The 16,545-nt window shown below is 48.3% G+C and overlaps 1 protein-coding gene across 2 annotated transcripts in view; it reads right to left on the bottom strand.

Moving 5' to 3' along the window:
* Positions 1–664: 664 nt before the first annotated feature.
* Positions 665–16,545, bottom strand: part of TRPC5 (transient receptor potential cation channel subfamily C member 5) — a 104,147-nt gene continuing 88,266 nt past the window's right edge. For both annotated transcript variants that reach the window (XM_054289574.1, XM_054289575.1), the window contains exons 8-11: positions 5,901–6,107; positions 5,008–5,049; positions 3,226–3,315; positions 665–2,568 (exon numbers count right to left, since the gene is read on the bottom strand). In XM_054289574.1, coding sequence (XP_054145549.1) covers positions 1,834–2,568; positions 3,226–3,315; positions 5,008–5,049; positions 5,901–6,107 — 1,074 coding nt within the window. In that variant the 3' untranslated portion in view covers positions 665–1,833. The remainder of the gene's footprint in view (positions 2,569–3,225; positions 3,316–5,007; positions 5,050–5,900; positions 6,108–16,545) is intronic.

The following is a 16,545-nucleotide window of genomic DNA, read 5'->3' as shown; positions in this document are numbered from 1 at the left end:
AGAGGCAATTCACAACCCAGCTCCCAGGTGAGGTGAGTGCTGGCAGCCACCCTGGGGAAATGCTGGAGCTCCACAGCCCCTCCTGGGAGCAGAGCCCTGCAGGAATGGGGACAGGAATGGGACAGGAATGGGGAAAGGAATGGGACAGGAATGGGACAGGAATGGGGACAGGGATGGGGCAGGGATGGGGGCAGGGATGGGGCAGGAATGGGGACAGGAATGGGGACAGGGATGGGGCAGGAATGGGGACAGGAATGGGGACAGGGATGGGGACAGGGATGGGGGCAGGAATGGGACAGGAATGGGGGCAGGAATGGGGACAGGAATGGGGACAGGAACGGGACAGGAACGGGGCAGGAATGGGGACAGGAATGGGGGCAGGAATGGGACAGGAATGGGACAGGAACGGGACAGGAACGGGGACAGGAATGGGAACAGGGATGGGAACAGGAATGGGACAGGAATGGGAACAGGAATGGGGACAGGAATGGGGGCAGGAATGGGGGCAGGAATGGGGGCAGGAATGAACCCATTCCTGAGCTCCTGGGAAGCAGCTGACCAAGACCAGCTCTGAGGTGGTGGTGAGTGCCAATCATCTGTGCTTCTTAGCAACACTGCAGAATAAAGTTCAAGTATCCCATTGTTAAAAAATTAAAATAAAAATCCCTGTTAAGAATTCAACCACCTTGCCCTTGATGGGTTTTTCTCCCCGCTTTGATGCTCCTTGGGACAGCAGCAGTGACAGTGCTAAGCACTGTCCAAACACCCCCACAGCTGGGGAAATAAAAGATAATAAAAGATTCACCTCCTGACACACTGCTTTTTGTTGCACCTCAGAGAAGGACCTGCAGAGCTGTTCCATGCTGCTCAGGCTGCTTTTCAGACCTGCAGCTCAGGGGCCCAGGGAAGATGCTCTCCCTCAGGAGATGGATTTCCCCTGGCACCCATCAGAGAGGCAGCAAAAAGTGAATGCAGCACTGGAAGTAAAATTAGGAATTGCAAAATAAAGGCAAGGCTTAGAGCTGGGTTTTGGTTCAGCCTATTAGAAACTACTCTGAGGGCTGTATTTCAAGCAGCCAAGGTTGTTTTGGGTTGTTTTTCTTTTCAGTTCATCTACACAGGAGTTGGAGGCAAGGCCAGGTGCTGACTCCCACTGTCAGCCTAATTGGAAAGTCCTTCTGCCCCCCAAAAGGGAAATTAGGTACATAAGCAAATATGTTAGCAACAAAAACATGTTCCAGGTGGATGATCAAAGAGGTTTCATATTCAGTAATACTTTACAATATTAATATAGTGGCCTGAAAAAACAAGCACAACCAAAAGAAGTCATATTGCTTAAAGGAAAACAAAAACACCAGTTATAGGTCAAAACCCTTTTAAAAAACATTTTCAGTGTGATTCTCAGCCTCCTGCTGAACAGCTGTTTGTGTTGATGAGGAACATTGAGCAGGATGCAGAGCCAATGGTGCTGGACAGCAGCACTGAACCCAGCTGGGGTGGGATGATGACGGGAGCACTGGAGAAATCCTTTCCTCAGCCACCTGCACGCCTCAGGTCTGTGGGGTTTGGAGACTAAGACTGCATCCAGAGGGATTCCTGTGGTTTATGGCAACCTTATCAATGGTGAAACCATTCGTTAAGTATTAGTGAGTGTAAAAAAAAGAAGTAAATTAAAAAAGGTGCAGATGGCTACAAAATAGGCTATAACATAAGTAGGTTTACACTTTTTTTTTCACCTGTGGACAGAAAGGAAACAGTGATGCTGAACCAGATGAGAGCAAACAATTACCAATACTTGGCTGAGTTTTGCAGTGAGAGTGAAGAGAGCTTTGCTCAGAGCCGGGTGGTAACATGATCCTCCTGCCCATCTTTCCACTGGTTTATAAACAAGTCACAGGCCTCTCCCCAGGAATCAAACACATCCTCTGACGAGTCTATGAGTTTGGAGTTAGAGGAACAAATACTGGAAGCACAGTGAAGGGAACTGGTACAAACCACAGGGCACTCCTTGCTCTGTCCTGTGAGTCTCGTGTTCCCACTGTAGGCCACCTCATTGAGGTTAATTTCACTTTTGGAACAATTCTCTTCTCTCTCTCTGTCCATGGGAGAATATTTAATGTCTTTCCACATGTAGTGTGGCTGGATGATGCCGTCTGAGATGGTGTACATGGGTTCTGAGCTGGGCTCGGGGACGTGCCCGTTCATCTTGGAGAAGAGCAGGCCCAGCCTCTTGAAGGATTCCTTCTTGGAGCTGGAGAGTCTCTGCACGCGGTTCCCGTTGCGCACGAACGAGCGCTTGCTGATCCCGTTGCTTTTTGGCTTCTCCTCCACCATGTTGATCCCAGACATGGTTTTAATCAGGGCAGACACGTTGAAGTCCTTCTTCTTGTTGGCTACATTGAAGGACACGCTCTTGGCTCTGGGTTTTTCCGCAGCATTGTCCTCGTTTGTCTCCTCCTTTTGGGACACCTCTGTGCTGCTGGTAGAGTAACTTCTCCTCTGGGGCTTCCTGTTGCCCAAGAGGTCAAGAACTTCATAGCGAAAGCTCGAGATGTCCTGTTTTAATTCCTGGGGCAAGAGGAGACAGGAATTACCCCGGCAGCCTAATCTGACAGGAAGGAATGACCACATTCCCTCGGGGGGGCTCAGTTGTGCCAGTGGCTGGTACCAAGCCACACAAGAACATCACACCCATGTCCAGTGTCACAGAATTGGGGACCTCACAACGCTTTTGTCTCCAAAAGTTGGGGACTAGCCCTGTTGATCAACCCCTCCTGCACACCCCAAAAATTCAGATAAAAGAGTTACAGAACAGGGAAAATTGCTGAAATATGTCAGGAATCTTTTCTGGCTGATAGGCCCAATTTTACATTTGTTGGTGAGTAATCTTAATATCCACCAACCCCAACCCATCCTTTGGCTCTGTCTGCATTAGGATTGGGAATGTGATGTTGACTCAAGTCACATATTTCATTCCTACTCTTTTCGAATGCTTTTGTCTGCATAGCATATTGTATATTAAAATATGGGAGGTGGTCATATAGGAAGACACTCAATAATAACTCACTCTGCCCACAAAACCCCAAAGGCCCATCAGATACATTCCCAGCTTCAGTCACAATCCTACTTCCACACATCACAAATCACCCTAACGAGTTAGTGCAAACTCTGCAAGTGGCTGTTTGAATTAATAAAACAAATTATTATTGAGGAATAATAAATTACCTTGAAGTTTTCTTCAGTTAAACCTTCGTTGGTTTTGGAAGTTCTTATCATTGCAGCGACGTACCTTTTCACAAGATTTCTTATCACTTCCTGGAACAGGAAACAGTCCAAGTGATTCAATTGCTGGATCAGCCCAAACTTTGTTCTTGCTGTGTTTCCCTGAGCTCTTGCCAACAGCAGCTGTCCTGACTCTGCTGGTTAAAAACCACTCACCACCAGAAACAAAATGCTTCCTTTTAAGCACAGCAAACCTTGGGAAGGGGCGATACAGCTTCCATCTTATGGATGCTCAGTTTTTAACTGTTAACTCAATTTTAAAGGCAAAGCAGTTGTTTTGTGCTGGGGCTTGTAAATGTGCAAGTCATGGAGAAAAAAAATTCTAGGAGTGCTCTCTCCAAGCAGTTCTTGGATGGGCTCTTTAATCTCAGCTGCTGAAAGGTTTTACAATTACCAATCTCATGTGCACGCTGCGTATCATGATGGACTGAATTTGGCATCTGAAGGTGGTTTATCAAGTATTTGAAGCCAAGGAGGCTGTGTTGGCAATAAATAATGTGAAGAACAGCCAGGATCCCATGGGTCAATGGACATTCACCTCAAACCACATCTGCAGCTGCCTGAGTGCTCCCCAAGGGCAGAAACTCCTTTAAGGGTGGCTGCACCATCTGTGGGCAGCACTGGAAGGGCCAAACCACACTCCCAGTGACTTCTCCAGGGACTCTCACTCCTCTGTGTCACCTGTCTGCTGTACCCCATGTTTTTGGTAGGATGAGCTCCATTTTGCTCCGCTCATGTCCCTCCCTGATGGCTTCACAGAAGCAAACTGGTGCTTTGAGCTTGCACATTTATCTGTGCCAGCCAAAACACACCCAGGCTGTTTGTGCCTGTTGTGTGCAGGGAAGAGACTGCTCCAAACCTGCCCTGCATCTCTCCCCCTTCACAAACAATCTGAGCAACACCAAGCTGAAAATGGTGTCTGCAACAAGGCTTTGATGGGAGGTTTTTCAGAGATCCCAATGTCGCAGCCCTAAGCTGTGCTGTGAAGTCAGAAAGCTCCATATGCCAGTTGTCAGAGGTGACTAATTATGTTAACCACCAACTTCTGATAAAAGTGCTCTTCAGAAAGCAGGAGATGTCTTAAGTAAGACAAATTACTAATGGCTTTTGGCAGTGCAGCCTAATGTACCACCTAACATTTTGGAGAATTTTTTTCCTTCCAGCGTGCTGGCATAATACATCCCACTGAATTCAAGGGCTGAAGCTTGTATTTTTAATGAAGTTTCATCCTTTTGTAGGTTGAGTTTAATGAGTACTTGATGACAGGCAGGCTGAGAATAAACAAACCAGCAAGATTCAATAAAGGAATCATTCCTCCTTCCCAAGCTGTCCCTAACAAAACAATATCCCAACCACAGTCTGAGTTAGGGGTGCTTTACAAAAAAGAGCAAGAGAGGAACAACACAGGAGTGTAAAAATGCTGCAGAAATAGTTTTAGCTAGGATGTCCTGACAGCCTGATGGCAATGGGGATGTGACCTTGACTTCAGCAGCCACACTGATACCTGCAAGTTTTCCACTATTCCAGAGGGGCTGAAAGGCAAGGACAGATTTACTGAACCATCCACCCCCAACGAGGAAATGCTTTAATCCATGATAAGCTAAATCCTCTTAGAGGACCTACACTTATCAACATATATTCTGGAAACAAGCAAGAACTGAAGTATTGGAAAATGAGCAGGAGAAAGAAACAGCAAGTAAAAACTTTATTTGCCCAAAAGTTTACCTGGTAATGTTGATTCTGAATCAGGTTGTCAGCATGACGTTCCTGGAAAGAGAAAGGCACAGGGGTGTCACCTGTCTGCTCCTGCCTTCAGAACTCCCCATGGCTCTGAGCAAGTGTCTCAGGTTTAGCTGGGTGTGTGTTCTATTTGTTATTTGTCAGAGCTGGGGCAGTTCTCTGCTGTCCATGGGGCAGTTTTTCCTTTATCTCTCCCACAGCCAACCCTCCCTCCAGGAGATCTCTGCTGTCCATGGCCACCGAGTGTCCCTGCAGGGCTGATCCAATCCCAGCATCCCATGGGGAGATGCTCCGCCCAGGGGAGGAGCCAAGCATTCCTACCTGGATCCAACCTCAGCCTGGCACAGCACAGCAGCCTCTGCCCCCTGCATTGCCAGAGGAGCAGCTTTCTGCTGCCCTGCATGGCCAGAGGGAGCCCAGGCCCATCTGCAGCAGCCCTGGAGCTGCAGAGGAAAACTCCCCCCTTGTGCAGGATCCCTGCTGCAGCAGAGCCACAGCTGGCACTGCAGGAGGGCTGAGCCCCCATGGCATGGGGCTGGGACACTGCCCTGACACACAGGGGGACAGGGCATGGTCTGACTCTGGCAGTGGGGTTTTTTGTACTATTGCATTTTGTATTTTAGTTTTCCTAGTAAAGAACTGTTATTTCTATTCCCATATCTTTGCCTGAGAGCTGCTTACTTTCAAAATCATAATAATTCAGAGGGAGGGGTTTTACATTTCCCATTTCACAGGAGGCTCCTGCCTTCCTTAGCAGACACCTGGCTTCTCAAACCCAGACAGCAAGTGATGATCCAGCAACCCTCTGCTCATCCCTCACAACCCTGAATATCCCCAACACCCTCCAGAAACCAAGCACAAGCCCGTGAGCTCCTTACTGTGAATGTTTTGAGGTTTTCGTGCCTCTTCTGTTCGTTGTCAGAGTCATCTCCTGGGCACAGCTGGTTGTGGATCCACTTGCAAAGGTACCAGACCGACTTGGGGCTGGGGACAATGTTGAAAGGAGGGGGCAGAGTGGCGCCTTCATCAAAGTAACTCATCCAGAGCTTCGTCCGCGCAAACTTCCACTCGATGTCCGCGTGGTCCTGTGGGAGGAGGGCAGAGACCATCAGCAGCTGCAGGCAGCTGTTCCTGGGGCCAGGCTGAGCAGGGGAGGCGTGAGGGATTCCCCCAGCTGCAGGCAGAGCAGCGTCACTCCTTACATCACCCTCGCTGGGGGTGGGCGTCAAAAAATTGGTGTGAAATGTAACTGGAGTGAAAAAATACCAACCACTGAGAGACCAGAGGGGAGCAATACCCAGGAAGGAGAATTCCCTGTGCTAGAGGCCAGAATAGAGCAATACCAGCAAGGAGAATTCCATGTGCTAGAGACCAGAGCAGTACCCAGCAAGGAGACTTCCCTGTGCTAGAGACCAGAGGAGAGCAATACCCAGCAAGAATTCCATGTGCTAGAGGCCAGAGGAGAGCAATACCCAGCAAGGAGACTTCCCTGTGCTAGAGGCCAGAATAAAGCAAAACACAGCAAGGAGAATTCCCTGTGCTAGAGGCCAGCTTTGTCCTTAAGAGGTTGTGCTTATTAGCTCACCAATGCAAGAAGCAAGAAAACACATTTCTTATTTTGCTCTTTGCTAGCACTTTTATTGTCACAAACCACTGTTCCTCATGTCTAAATCAAATGAATTCTCATATTCTTCCCTGGGAAAAAAGGTCTTCCATAGTGGTTTTTGATTTGTTTTTTACGGCCTCCATTAATTCTGCTCTTATAAGGAAATGACACATTTTATGTGTGCCGTATTTTACATCCTGCCTCTGCACTATCCTTACAGAAGCCAGGAGACACTTCACTCTTGGGTTGGTAGGTTTTGTATTTATATTATCACCATGATGGTTTGCTGTGCCCTGGTGTTTTTCACCCCAACAAAGTGGAGGTGGGAAGTTAACACCACCATTTCACAGCTGTACAGACAGACACTGGCTCCATACAGATCCCAGGAAAGGAATGCTGAGTTATGGAAGAGACTGACCTTACAGACTTCAGAATAGCTGGTTTTGGGGAGCAAAATTTAGTCAATTTTTAATGACAGTGGAGCCAACCCAGTAACACAATGCATATTCCCTCCTACACCAGGGCAGAGGCAGCTCCCGGCAGCCAGAGATGCTGCAGGGACTCAAACCACATCTCGTGCTGCTCTGTGCAGGTTTTAAAGTCAAAAAAAAAGCCACTGCTTTGTAGGTTCTGCAGAAATTCTGACATTAGGCAGAAAAGGGGGGGAAATAATTAGTGCTGAACGCAGCTGACAGCAGCACACTGAGCAGAAGTGGTGTAGTGTGTGTTGTTACCTCTGCAGAGCAGCGCTAAGCTGATGGTTGTGACATTTCAGCATTTGCGCGAACGGTGTCTGACACCAGATTAAACCAGAGCCACGGTGATTCAGCCTAAGCACAGCACAAGGTGGGAGAAAAGGACAATGCAGGAGTTTAATTTTCTGAGGAGATTTCAGCGAGGCTGGAACAAGCAGCTTATTGAGCGAGGGGTGCTGGGCTGCAGCTCTGGCAGGCAGGCACTGAAGTGTAGGACAGGGAGTTTAATAAAATATTGCTGAACATCTACCCAAAAAATTACTACACTGGCTCTCTGGCCATGCTCCAGCGCCCTGAAACGGGTAAAATATGCTCACATTTTGACAGTGAGGTGCAGCTGAACTCCATTTTGGTAATGTATTCAAATTATGTGCAGCCCTGGATTTAGAACGACTGTCTCAGTGGCCCAGGAGCACATTAATCTCTGCAGATGGTCTCAACCAGCCCAGAACATCATTGTCCCCTGCCAGTTTACCACAGGGGCTCTCTGCAAGCTCAGAGGTGCAGCCTGTCCTGCCCCTTTTCCTCAAACACCATCACACCCCATAAACAGGTGAACTGCAGCATTGCTGTGAAGTGTCACGAGTTGATGCTGCTGGAAATGAAGTCCTGGGTAGTAAAAAAAAGGCAGTTTGTAGCAGTGGGAATAACTGCCACCAGAAAAAAAGAAAAAGAAAAGAAAGAAAGAGAAAAGAGAGGAAGGAAGAGAGAGAGAAAGTGGGAGGGAGGGAGGGAGGGAGGAAGGGAGGGAGGGAGGAAGGAAGGAGAAAAAAGAACAACTCCTGCTCATTTTTAGTTCATTTGTCTCTGCCTCAGCCCCTTCCAGAAGCAGGGCTGGCTGCTCCCTGCCCACACCTGCCTCATGCCCATCTTTCCACCTGAGCCTTCCCAGGTCTGGGCAGCCTGAGCTGAAACAAGAGGAACAATGGGCACTGCAGGCCAGGTGAGCCCAGAGGGACCAGGGAGGAGGGAGAGAAGGGGCCTGAGCTGCACTTTCTGTGCCTCACCTGGATATAGAATCATTTATCATGGAAAAGCCCTCTGAGATCATCAACTCCAGCCATTCCCCAAGGCTACCACCACTCACCCCTGGCCCCAAGTGCCACATCCACCCTCCTTTTAAATCCCTGCAGGGATGGGGACCACATCACTGCTCTGGGCAGCTGTGCCAGTGCTGGACAAATCTCTAGGAAAAGGAATTTTTCCTGGTATCCAAGCTTAACCTCCCCTGCTCTTTACCAGGAAAAGCCCAGTGGCAGCTGCACTTTGCTGGTCTGAGCATCTACAGCATTTTGTAGGGGAAGATCTGCACGAGCCCAGGGCTGGATTACACAGCCCTGCTGGGGCTGAGCAGGAACTAAACCTGGCAGCACTGCCTGGGGAGCTCTGGGCAAGGCAGGAGCTGAAGGATGGTGCAAAGACTTATTTTGGATAGAGATGGCTCTTTTGAGTTCATTGTCAGCACAGGAGTTGTCGGGATCTCTAGTTGCTCACAGTGACCCCGAGAAGAGTTCCAAAGTCTCTTTTCCCAGCCTGGCACTTGAAGAAAGAGTCAGGGCTCTTCATTTCTCGGTCTCAAGGTTGTTTATTGTATCTTATCTATAAAATATTTTCTCCTGCACTGCCAAGGTCCGTCCAGCAGGACAGTTCCAGGCACTCTGCCTGCCCCGGGGCACTGACAAACAGTCTTTATACTAAAAACTACCTGTACAATATTTACAATTACTTTCCAATACCTATCACCTGTGTTAGACAGTGAGCTTCTACTCTAAACCAATCCAAAAGTGCCACCATCACAGCAGGAGATGGAGGCCAAGGAGGAGAAGGAGAAAGGCTGGACACACCCAGTTCCCTCCATCTTGCCCCCTGAACCCCCATACCAAAACCCCAAAATCTACTTTTCCACCCCGTGATAACTTCACTATTATTCTACCTAAACTGTTGTGGCTTGCTGACCTTCATATAAGGTTGGTAATTTGCTCCACGGATCATAATCAAACCCACAGGTGTTCTGGGCTGTGTGCCAGGGCCTCTGAGCCCCCTGGCAGGGGTCCTGGCCATCCTGGACAGCAGAGGGATGTTCTGGGTCCTGACAAGGAGTAGGTGTGAATGTGCTGCCTTCCAGCCCGGCATATTCTGTGATAAATCCACCCCTCCCCTGTACCAGAGCCCATCAAAGGCCTGGTGTCAGTGTGGGATCAGGAGTTTCCTCCAGCACAGCATCAAAGGGCCCATCCTGGGCTGATGCTGTTTGGCACTGGATGCTGGATGCTGTTTGAAGAGGAAGGTAAAGCAAATCTCTACCTTGGGGATTGCAAATTTGTTTCTGGGAAAGGAAGGAAAAGGCTTAAAAAGCTTTTCTGGGTTTTTTTTAAAACTTTTTGTGCTTTCATTTTTAAAACAGCTGGATGGGACATTTCATCCCTGGAGTGTCCCAGGCCAGCCTGGGCAGGGCGTGGAGCAGCCTGCTCTCATGGAAGGTTTCCCTGCCATGGCAGAGGCTTGGAAAAGGTGATCCCAACCCAAATAATTCTGGATCCTGTGACTACACGGGCTTTCCTAGGGCTGAGAGCTGTGGAGCTCAGCAAGGCTTTTCCCTTGGGAAGTTCGGAGGCTGCTCTGAACAAATCCCTGCTGGTCTGGGTGTGCCTGTGCATGCTGCCTTCACCCCACCCGCATTTCTTCTTGTGCTGTCTCAGTCAACAAGTGCACCACAACCTCTCTGAAAAGACAGACCAGACCCTCTGTACCAAGCTCAAAGTGTCTTCTCTCCCCTTCTCTGTTCTGCTGCCACAAATTCCCCAGAGTTTGCAAACGCAGCCTGTCTCAATTATTCACCTTGATGTTTTGTGAACCTGAGCAAATCAGATGAGAGCTCCTGGCAGCAGTTTTGTGTTGGAAATATACAGCAAAGAGACACTTCAATTTTACTGACAATGTCTTTGCGTGCCAGGAAACCACCATTTTCTTGGTTAGAGCTCTCCTTAGTGCTGTAAGCAATAAAATCCTCACACAGAGCTGCAGCTCCCCGAACTCTCCTCCCTGTGCTGAGCACCAAAAAAACACTTCAGTGTCTGTTCTGTAGCCAGTTCAAAGCTGGAGCACCTGGGATTTACAGCCAGGACATCAGTCCCTGCACTGGCTGGGAATGTGGCCCTGGTTTGGGGTGTTCCCCACTGACTGCTAGCCCCTGGGCAAGAAGCACATTTTTGGGAGCTGCCTGAGACTGAGCAGTGAGTGCAGCATCCTCCCAGCCCTGTGCTGCCTCATGCAGTGTTCTTAGATGACAACTCTTTGGGAACATTTATAATAAGCTCAAACCCCACATTCACCAGCTTTGCCAGCGTGACCTTGCTGCTTCAGGAATTTTCATCTAAGTTGGGATTTCAGTGTCCTCTCTTTGAGAGCTTCTGTCTCACTCACCCTTGTTCTTGTCACCATTTCCTTTCAAGCACTGCTCAGCGTTTCAGCTATCAAACACTCCACACTTAAGAGGGCCAAGCCCTCAAGCTCAAAGAATCCATGAACTCAAAGAAAGCAGCACTGGCTCTGCTGTGAGGAAAAAAAACCTGTCTCACTCCCTAGCACAATGGGAATGTGTCATCCTGGCCACATAATCCTCTTGCAAATCTCTGCCATTTGAAGTGAGAATTAATCTCCTACAAAGATTTCCCTGTGGGATGGCTGAAGCCATTTCGCTGTAGCTGTTGCAAATATTTTCTAATTCAGTCAAAGTGATGTATTCACAGATGTGCCAGATTTTAAATGATTACCTGCTACACTAATTATCCATGGTAATTCAGACATTAATCTCCGTCCTCATCTCTGTGTAGAAAATATGTTGTTTACAGTTTCTGAGATGTTTTCTATAAAAATTTCCATCACCTCTCCTCCTTGGGCCATGCAGGTTGGGTCATACTTTGCCAATGACAGCAGTGAGCCCTGACCCAGCTGTCTGGGAAGGTGCTGTCAGCTTTCTGCATGAGCTGGACACTCTGCCAGAGGCTCCAGGTTCCTTCAGCTCTCCAGGAGTTATTGCAGCTCCCTCCTGCCTGGGAGCTGGTGCAGGGAATCACTGTGAATTCCTCTTAGCACACAGGAGCTGAAGCTCATCCCATGGAAAGCCTGTGGCAAATCAAGGCATGGGAGTCCCATCTCCTGGTTCTTAAATTCTTCACACCCCTGGAAGCCCTGGGATAGCCCCAAGTTTTGGTTGGCTCAGGGCTGAGATGGATTCTGGGCACCCTGTGGGTTTTGCAGGTGTCCCTGCACTCTGAATGAGGCTGGTGCAGAGCTGTGGTTCAAACCCAGGGGCAGGGTTAGATATTGAGATAAATTCCTTTATTGTGAGGTTGGTGAGGCCCTGGCGCAGGGTGCCAGAGCAGCTGTGGCTGCCCCTGGATCCCTGGCAGTGCCCAAGGCCACGTTGGATGGGGCTTGGAGCAGCCTGGGACAGTGGGAGGTCCCAGGGGGTGGAATGATGCTGTCATCTTATTGCAGAAGTTCCATCCTTCTTGGTGATTTCTCATGGGCATCTCCTCACAGCACTGACTCCTTCTTCTTCACAGCTGAGCCAACAAATTCCATCTCTCTTCTCCACCACCTAACCCACTCTTTTGTAGCACTCATCTTCTTGTTGGACACAGCTGTGGCCTGTTAAGGGCAGGCCTGTTCCTAATCTTTGGTGATTGGTACAGCTGCACCTCCTCAGGGGTGAGACTATCTTCTGCACTCTTTATTTTTTTACACTTTATTCCTCCACAGAATAAGAAGATCTTGGAGGTCCCTTCCAACACAAATAATTCCAATGTTTCTATGAAATCAAATGCTGGGGTGATTTGATGCTCCGCAGCCAGGCATGCTGAGATCCTCAAGCTTTTCCACTTTCAAACAATGCCAGGATGATCAGCTCCATGATGCTCCAGCTCCCCTGTGCCACTCAGAGGTGCCCAAGGGCTCCTGCCCCTTCCCCTGGGAGTTCCTGGGATGCAAATCCTCCCCAGAGCCACTTGGAAGGAACAACCTACAAAGATCTCTGTCGCAGACATCTTTCATGAAAAATCCTTTCCTTAGGATTTTTCCTCCTGAGAAGCTGGGTGGCCTCAGGAACAAAATGTAAACAGTGGTTATCTGCTGCTGTGGAATGCAACAGGTGGAGCTGGGATTGGTCTCATGTGGTTGTTTCTAATTAATGGCCAATCACAGTCAGCTGGCTTAAACACAGAGCCCCGAGCTACAAACCTTTGTTATCATTCCTTTCTATTCTTAGCTTAGCTAGCCTTCTGGTGAAACCTTTTCCTCCATTCTTTTAGTATAGCTTTAATGTAATATATACCATAAAATAATAAATCAAGCCTTCTGAAACATGGAGTCAGATCCTCATCTCTTCCCTCATCCCAGAACCCCTGTGAACACGGTCAGAGATCTCCACATCACCCTGGCTGACACCAAAAGGGCTGTGTGAGCCTTTTCTGTGTTTCATTACACAACAGGCAGCGGGCTGGGCTGGGATCAGGCTGCTGCCTGTCAGATGCAGATACAGATGGCTCTGACAGTGCCCTGGGGACCAGGCTGTGGCTGAGTGCCTCTCGAGGAGGGCTGGGAAGCTCTCTGGCTGTGCCAGGAGTGCTGCAGTGATTTCTGCAGCAGGAGCAGCTCTCTGCTGCTGTCCCACCCCAGGAACAGCCACCAGCAGCAGCAGCCCCACAGGATCAGGATGTGCCCAAGCTGTGCTTTGCTCTGGGAAGGAAGGAGGAGATGGAACATTTACCTTGCAGGCTACTGAGTAAGGGAGGCTGGCTGCCCCAGAGGCACAGCAACTTCAAAGGTGCCTTTTCTGCTGTGTAATTAGCAGTGCTGCAAAGCCTGAGAGAAGTCATTAGGCTCTATTCAATACATTTCTCTCTCCATGTGCCTCTTTATTGCTCTGTGCTAAACCCAGAGCAGGAAACTGCACAGAAAATGCATCAGGGCTGGCTTTCAAGCACAAGAAAGATGCCCTTGTGTGTCCTGAACAGAAAGCACTGCAGAAAGAGGGTCAGGAGAAATTTAATCTTTACAGAGCTCCACACAGGCAACTCTTGTGCTGTTTCAAAGCTGTTAATTTTGTAATATGTGTCAGGCAAACTGGAAATAACATCAGCAGGGCTCGGGGGTTTGGTGACAAGCTCAGAGAAGCAAGCAGCAAAATTCCAAGCAGGGTATTTGACGTAAGTGGTGCTTAACATTTTTTCAAAAGAAAGGATGTCATATAAAGAAAAAGTCTGTGAGAAAATCAGGAAGCTACAAAGTCAATTAATGCATAGGTAATTCAGCTGCAGCTGGCAACAAATGACTTTGCTTTCAAAGCTGGGGATGACATACTGAGGGGTAAGAACTTAATAGGATCAATCTCCAAAATAATACAAGAAAAAATTACTAAAGGAGGACAACCTAGCATTAGGAAAAGCAATTAGAACAGCGAGGGGATGAGACAGCCAGAGAAGAGATGAAAGCACTGAGGAGCACAAGGCAGGTGCTGGGCAGCAGCCGCAGGGGCAGTGCCCTGGGACAGGCAGCCCTTGGCAGAGGAAAATCAGGGAAAGCCCACCTGGAGCAGCAGCAGGCAGGGCAGGGCAGGGGGGAAAGGGAGAGCAGCTCCCCAGGATGCAGCTCCAAGGGGGAAACAGGGGGAATTTGGCTCCAGCACAGAAAAGGAGCAGGGGCAGGTGCTGAGGAAATGCTCACAAATAAATAATAGCACAAGGAAAGGGAATTCTTGGACCAGGATGCAGGTAAATGACTTCAGGTAAGAGCTTGTCTGATGTGACAGTGTTCACAGGAGTTTTCAGACTGGGGAAGAGATGAGGATCTGACTCCATGTTTCAGAAGGCTTGATTTATTATTTTATGATATATATTACATTAAAACTATACTAAAAGAATAGAAGAAAGGATTTCATCAGAAGGCTAGCTAAGCTAAAAACAGAAAGCAAAGAATGATAACAAAGGCAACTGTCTTGGACTCTCTGTCCGAGCCAGCTGACTGTGATTGGCCATTAATTACAAACATCCAACGTGGTCCAATCACAGATGCACCTGTTGCATTCCACAGCAGCAGATAACCATTGTTTACATTTTGTTCCTGAGGCCTCTCAGCTTCTCAGGAGGAAAACTCCTAAGGAAAGGATTTTTCAAAAAAGATGCCTGCGACAGTCTGGCAAAAGGCAGCAAGGCTCTTAGGAAAGCAAACAACACAAAGAAAGAAAAAACCTCAAATGCAAAGTTTTATACAGCAGATCAGCCATCACTGGGAATGTAAGCCTTCAGAACCTGAAAGCTGGGGAAGATCCCACATGGCAGAGCCCGTGAAAGAACACACTGTAATGAAGGAAGTGAGGAAAAATTTCCTTAATTTTGCAGTGTCCAAGGCCCCTCACTTGGGAATGGCCAGTGCAATGTCAACAAGACACAGCACAGGACCTGCATTTTGTTATGGGTTGGGTAAAGGACTCCATCTCTGGAGCACAGCCAAAGAGGCTCAAGAATTATGGAAATGGGGTTGGTTGCAGTGGAAAAGAAAACCACAAGTGGCTTCTGAGCATGCCAGGTGGGGCAGAGAGCAGGGACAGCCCAGCAGACCTGGCCCAGGAGCTGTGGCACTGCCCACCCCTGCCCAGCTTCTGCCAGCCCCAGGGAATCAGTTTGTTTGCACTTGGAAAATGCAAGCTTTAGCATCTCTGCTATTTATAACTTCCATGTGCAGAAGATATTCATAATTAAAATTTTTATTATGGCTCGCGATGTGCTGCATTCCACAATGTATTTAGGTTATATGTACATATATAGATATATATCAAATACTTTTCATCTCCCAGCAGCATCTTGGATGGAAGCAATGATAGCTAATGAGAAGGCCAGGGAATATTATATTGGAGAAAACACAGAGAACTGGGGATTGTGCTGGTTTTATTGCAGTTAAATTATGGGAACTGACACCTTTTTGTTTCTGCAGTCATATTCCAGTTAAGTTCAGTTTTTATTTTAATAGTCAAATAAATCTGAGCAGTGGGAAGGTCATGCAGAGAAGCAGCTCTCTAAAAGCCTCAGCAGGAAGATATCACCAAGGCTTTGTTCTTCCTGCCATCCATTCTCTCTCTTCCATCACTGCCTGATAAGAGCCTCTTTTCACGCTGAAGGTCAGAGAGATAAGGGGCATCTGTGCTGATAACTTCACCACCTCCAGCCAGGTCAGAACCAAGTAACTCTCACATGTCCTGGAGAGCTGGAGGGCTGAGCAGGTATGGATAACACAAAGTGTTGGAGTGCTGATGACTCTGTTAGAGCTAAGGCAAAAAATAAACAAACTTAGCCTCATTTTTACTTGCCCTATTTCCAGAAGATTGTCTTTGATTTTTTTTTTTTTTCTGCATAGCCAGTCAGGCTGGGATTTGATCTTCAAAGGTCTTTTTTTAACTCAAGCCATTCTAAGAATCCATGAAGTTCTCATTGCTAAAGAGAACTTTAGCAATGAGAAAGTTCTCTTTAGCAATGAGAACTTAATGGATTCTTAGAATGGCCTGGGTTAAAAAAAAAAAAAAATCTGCATTACGCTTGGAGATACTGCTGGGCTCAAGAAAGTGCCTGTTCCTCTCTGAGCATCCATTCCCAAAGCTTAGAATCAAACTGAGTTCTCTGTTCTGGCCTCAGGGTGCTCAGTCTGTCAGTCCAGGCCACCTTCTGCAGGTGGATGGGAGCCCTGGATTCCCTGCTGGACACAGCCAGGATGATTCCCTGGCACAAACTTGCCCTGGCAGGAAGGAGCACTGCAGAATTCCCCACTTTTCACTCTGTGTGCAAGCACTTGGTGTGACCTTGGCTCCTCCTGCTGAGCTGCTGCAGGTGAACTTCAAAGGGGAAGGACAAACCACAGAAACCAAAACCCAGCCTGTGAGTCACGGTGTCCTGCTGAGGATGGAGCAGAACACTGTGAAACTGGGCTGGAACCGCCTCTGGGGTGTTCTGCAGGTGCCAGGCTCCCCAATCTCAGAATTCCCTCATCTCCTCAGAACCAAAGGCAAGGCTGCTGCTCCTCGTGTCCCCTCCCTGCTCCTGGATGAAGCATGACTCTGTGCAAGCATTCAGGCACCAAAAGCCTCAGTGCTCTGCTCTTTTATGGCTGCCC

This window comes from Melozone crissalis, unplaced genomic scaffold, assembly GCF_028551555.1.
Source record: "Melozone crissalis strain CALT ecotype California unplaced genomic scaffold, PUWL_Pcris_2 ptg000068l_1, whole genome shotgun sequence".
In the NCBI taxonomy this organism is placed as follows: Eukaryota; Metazoa; Chordata; class Aves; order Passeriformes; family Passerellidae; genus Melozone; species Melozone crissalis.
Note: the sequence above shows the minus strand (reverse complement) of the source record. Positions and strands in the feature narration are given on the sequence as shown.